At 44.3% G+C, this 1,832-nt stretch overlaps 2 protein-coding genes across 2 annotated transcripts in view; one reads left to right on the forward strand and one right to left on the reverse strand.

The window, feature by feature from the left end:
• The window catches only part of EMH_0019180 (uncharacterized protein), a gene marked incomplete at both ends in the record, with an annotated part of 10,341 nt that extends 9,656 nt beyond the window's left edge, over positions 1–685 (reverse strand). Inside the window, 2 exons of the mRNA XM_013501312.1 lie at positions 209–277; positions 680–685. Coding sequence (XP_013356766.1) covers positions 209–277; positions 680–685 — 75 coding nt within the window. The remainder of the gene's footprint in view (positions 1–208; positions 278–679) is intronic.
• Positions 686–1,298: 613 nt separating this feature from the next.
• The window catches only part of EMH_0019190 (uncharacterized protein), a gene marked incomplete at both ends in the record, with an annotated part of 976 nt that continues 442 nt past the window's right edge, over positions 1,299–1,832 (forward strand). The window contains 2 exons of the mRNA XM_013501313.1: positions 1,299–1,396; positions 1,593–1,720. Of these exons, the coding sequence (XP_013356767.1) occupies positions 1,299–1,396; positions 1,593–1,720 (226 nt within the window). The remainder of the gene's footprint in view (positions 1,397–1,592; positions 1,721–1,832) is intronic.

Below are 1,832 nucleotides of genomic sequence, written 5' to 3' on the forward strand. Positions count from 1 at the left end.
TTGTAGGAACACTAAACACTAAACCCTAAACCCTAAACCCTAAACCCTAGAACAGAGATTAGCATATACAGAATGCACAGGGGTTGAGGGGAAAAAGATAGGCAGATAGAGGGCTAGGGAAAGAGAATAAGGATATAAGAAGACACGATACAAACCCTAAACCCTAAACCCTAAACCCTAAACCCTAAACCCTAAACCCTCGACTCACCAGGCGCGCAGTGTCTCCTTTGTCCTCTTGAGCCCCCTGCTTTAGAACAGCAGGCCCAACCTCCCCTTGCTGAGGCGCACACAAACCCTAAACCCTAAACCCTAAACCCTAAACCCTAAACCCTAAACCCAGGGAACCTCTCCCCCCCGTAGAGACGCACTACACAGCCGAACGATAAGATATACTGATCGACGAGAAAGTCAGCTGTTTGTGAGAGCATGCACCGCTAAACCCTAAACCCTAAACCCTAAACCCTAGACTGTTGGCTGCACTACGTCTCCGAGGCTAAACCCCACAGGGACCCTGGGGGCCCCCAGGGGGCCCCCCGGTCTTGGTATTGATGTGTAATTGGGTATTATGCAGTCAACACCTCGTGAAAAGAAGAAGAGGGTTTGGTGCCTGTACACCTCGGGGCTGGCTAGGGTTTAGGGTTTAGGGTTTAGGGTTTAGTGGAGGGAAGTGGGCGCGCACCATCATTTTGGATTGTGGTTTAGAAAATGCGAGGATCCGGGAGAATAAAACAGATTCAATAGGGTAGAAATAAAGCTTATAAACCCTAAACCCTAAACCCTAAACCCTAAACCCTAGACACATGCACAACGGCTGCTGCTGTGTCGTATCGCCGCCCCGCCTGCAGCCGTTCCAAAGCCCCAGAAGCTGCTGAAGGGGAGAAGTATAAATAAATAAAATAAAATGAATTTCTTTATAAATTAAAATAAATTAAAGTTCAAAGAAAGAAGAAAACTTGTGCTTCTTCTGCAGCTGCAACACGTGCAGCAACCGCGACGAACAGACAGACACCCCGATGGCTGCTTGGGCGGTTTCTGGCGGACCCTGAGCTTCTTTATGTTTTGTATTGTTTTTTTTTTTCATTCAATTCAATCAATAAAGTTATAAAAACAATATTTTATTCTCTTACGACTAAGATTCTGGATTTCGTCGCTGTCGTGTTTCAGGTGTACGTACACCTCAGCTCGCTCGCTGCAACCCTGCGCGCCGTGCGGGTTTCTTCTGCAGCATATACAGCTCTGTATTGAGGTATTTGTTCATATAAAGTTTATATTCTTTCTTTTTATTTTAATAAAACAAAATGACGGACGCAGTTGATTACTATAGCCTCGAAGGAGGCCGCAAGGCGACAACAGAAGAGGCTGATTTCCGCAAGGAGATTCGTCAGGGTTTCATCAGGTGCGTATGCTCAAAAGACAAGAAAAACAACACAAAACAACAATAAAAATAAGTATTTATAATTAAAATAAACCCAAAATATTGCAAATGAGACAATAAGAAGAAAAGAGACGACGCATACGCATTGAAATCCCGAGGGTTTAGGGTCTAGGGTTTAGGGTTTAGGGTTTAGGGTTTAGGGTTTGTGTTTCTGCAGGAAAGTATACGGCATCATAGCCCTGCAACTCCTCATCACAACCGGGGTCACCGCGCTGCTGCTCTTCGTACCGGGCGGCGTCGCCTGGGCGAAGCACAGCAGCGGCCCCGTTGTTGCTATTTCAAGCGGTGAGATATTCAGCTGTATATACACCCCATATATACACACACATATATATATATATATATATATATATATACATATATATACATATATATATATATATATATATATATATAT

The sequence above is a fragment of the Eimeria mitis genome, genomic scaffold, assembly GCF_000499745.2.
Source record: "Eimeria mitis Houghton genomic scaffold, Emh_scaff667, whole genome shotgun sequence".
Taxonomy (NCBI): Eukaryota; Apicomplexa; class Conoidasida; order Eucoccidiorida; family Eimeriidae; genus Eimeria; species Eimeria mitis.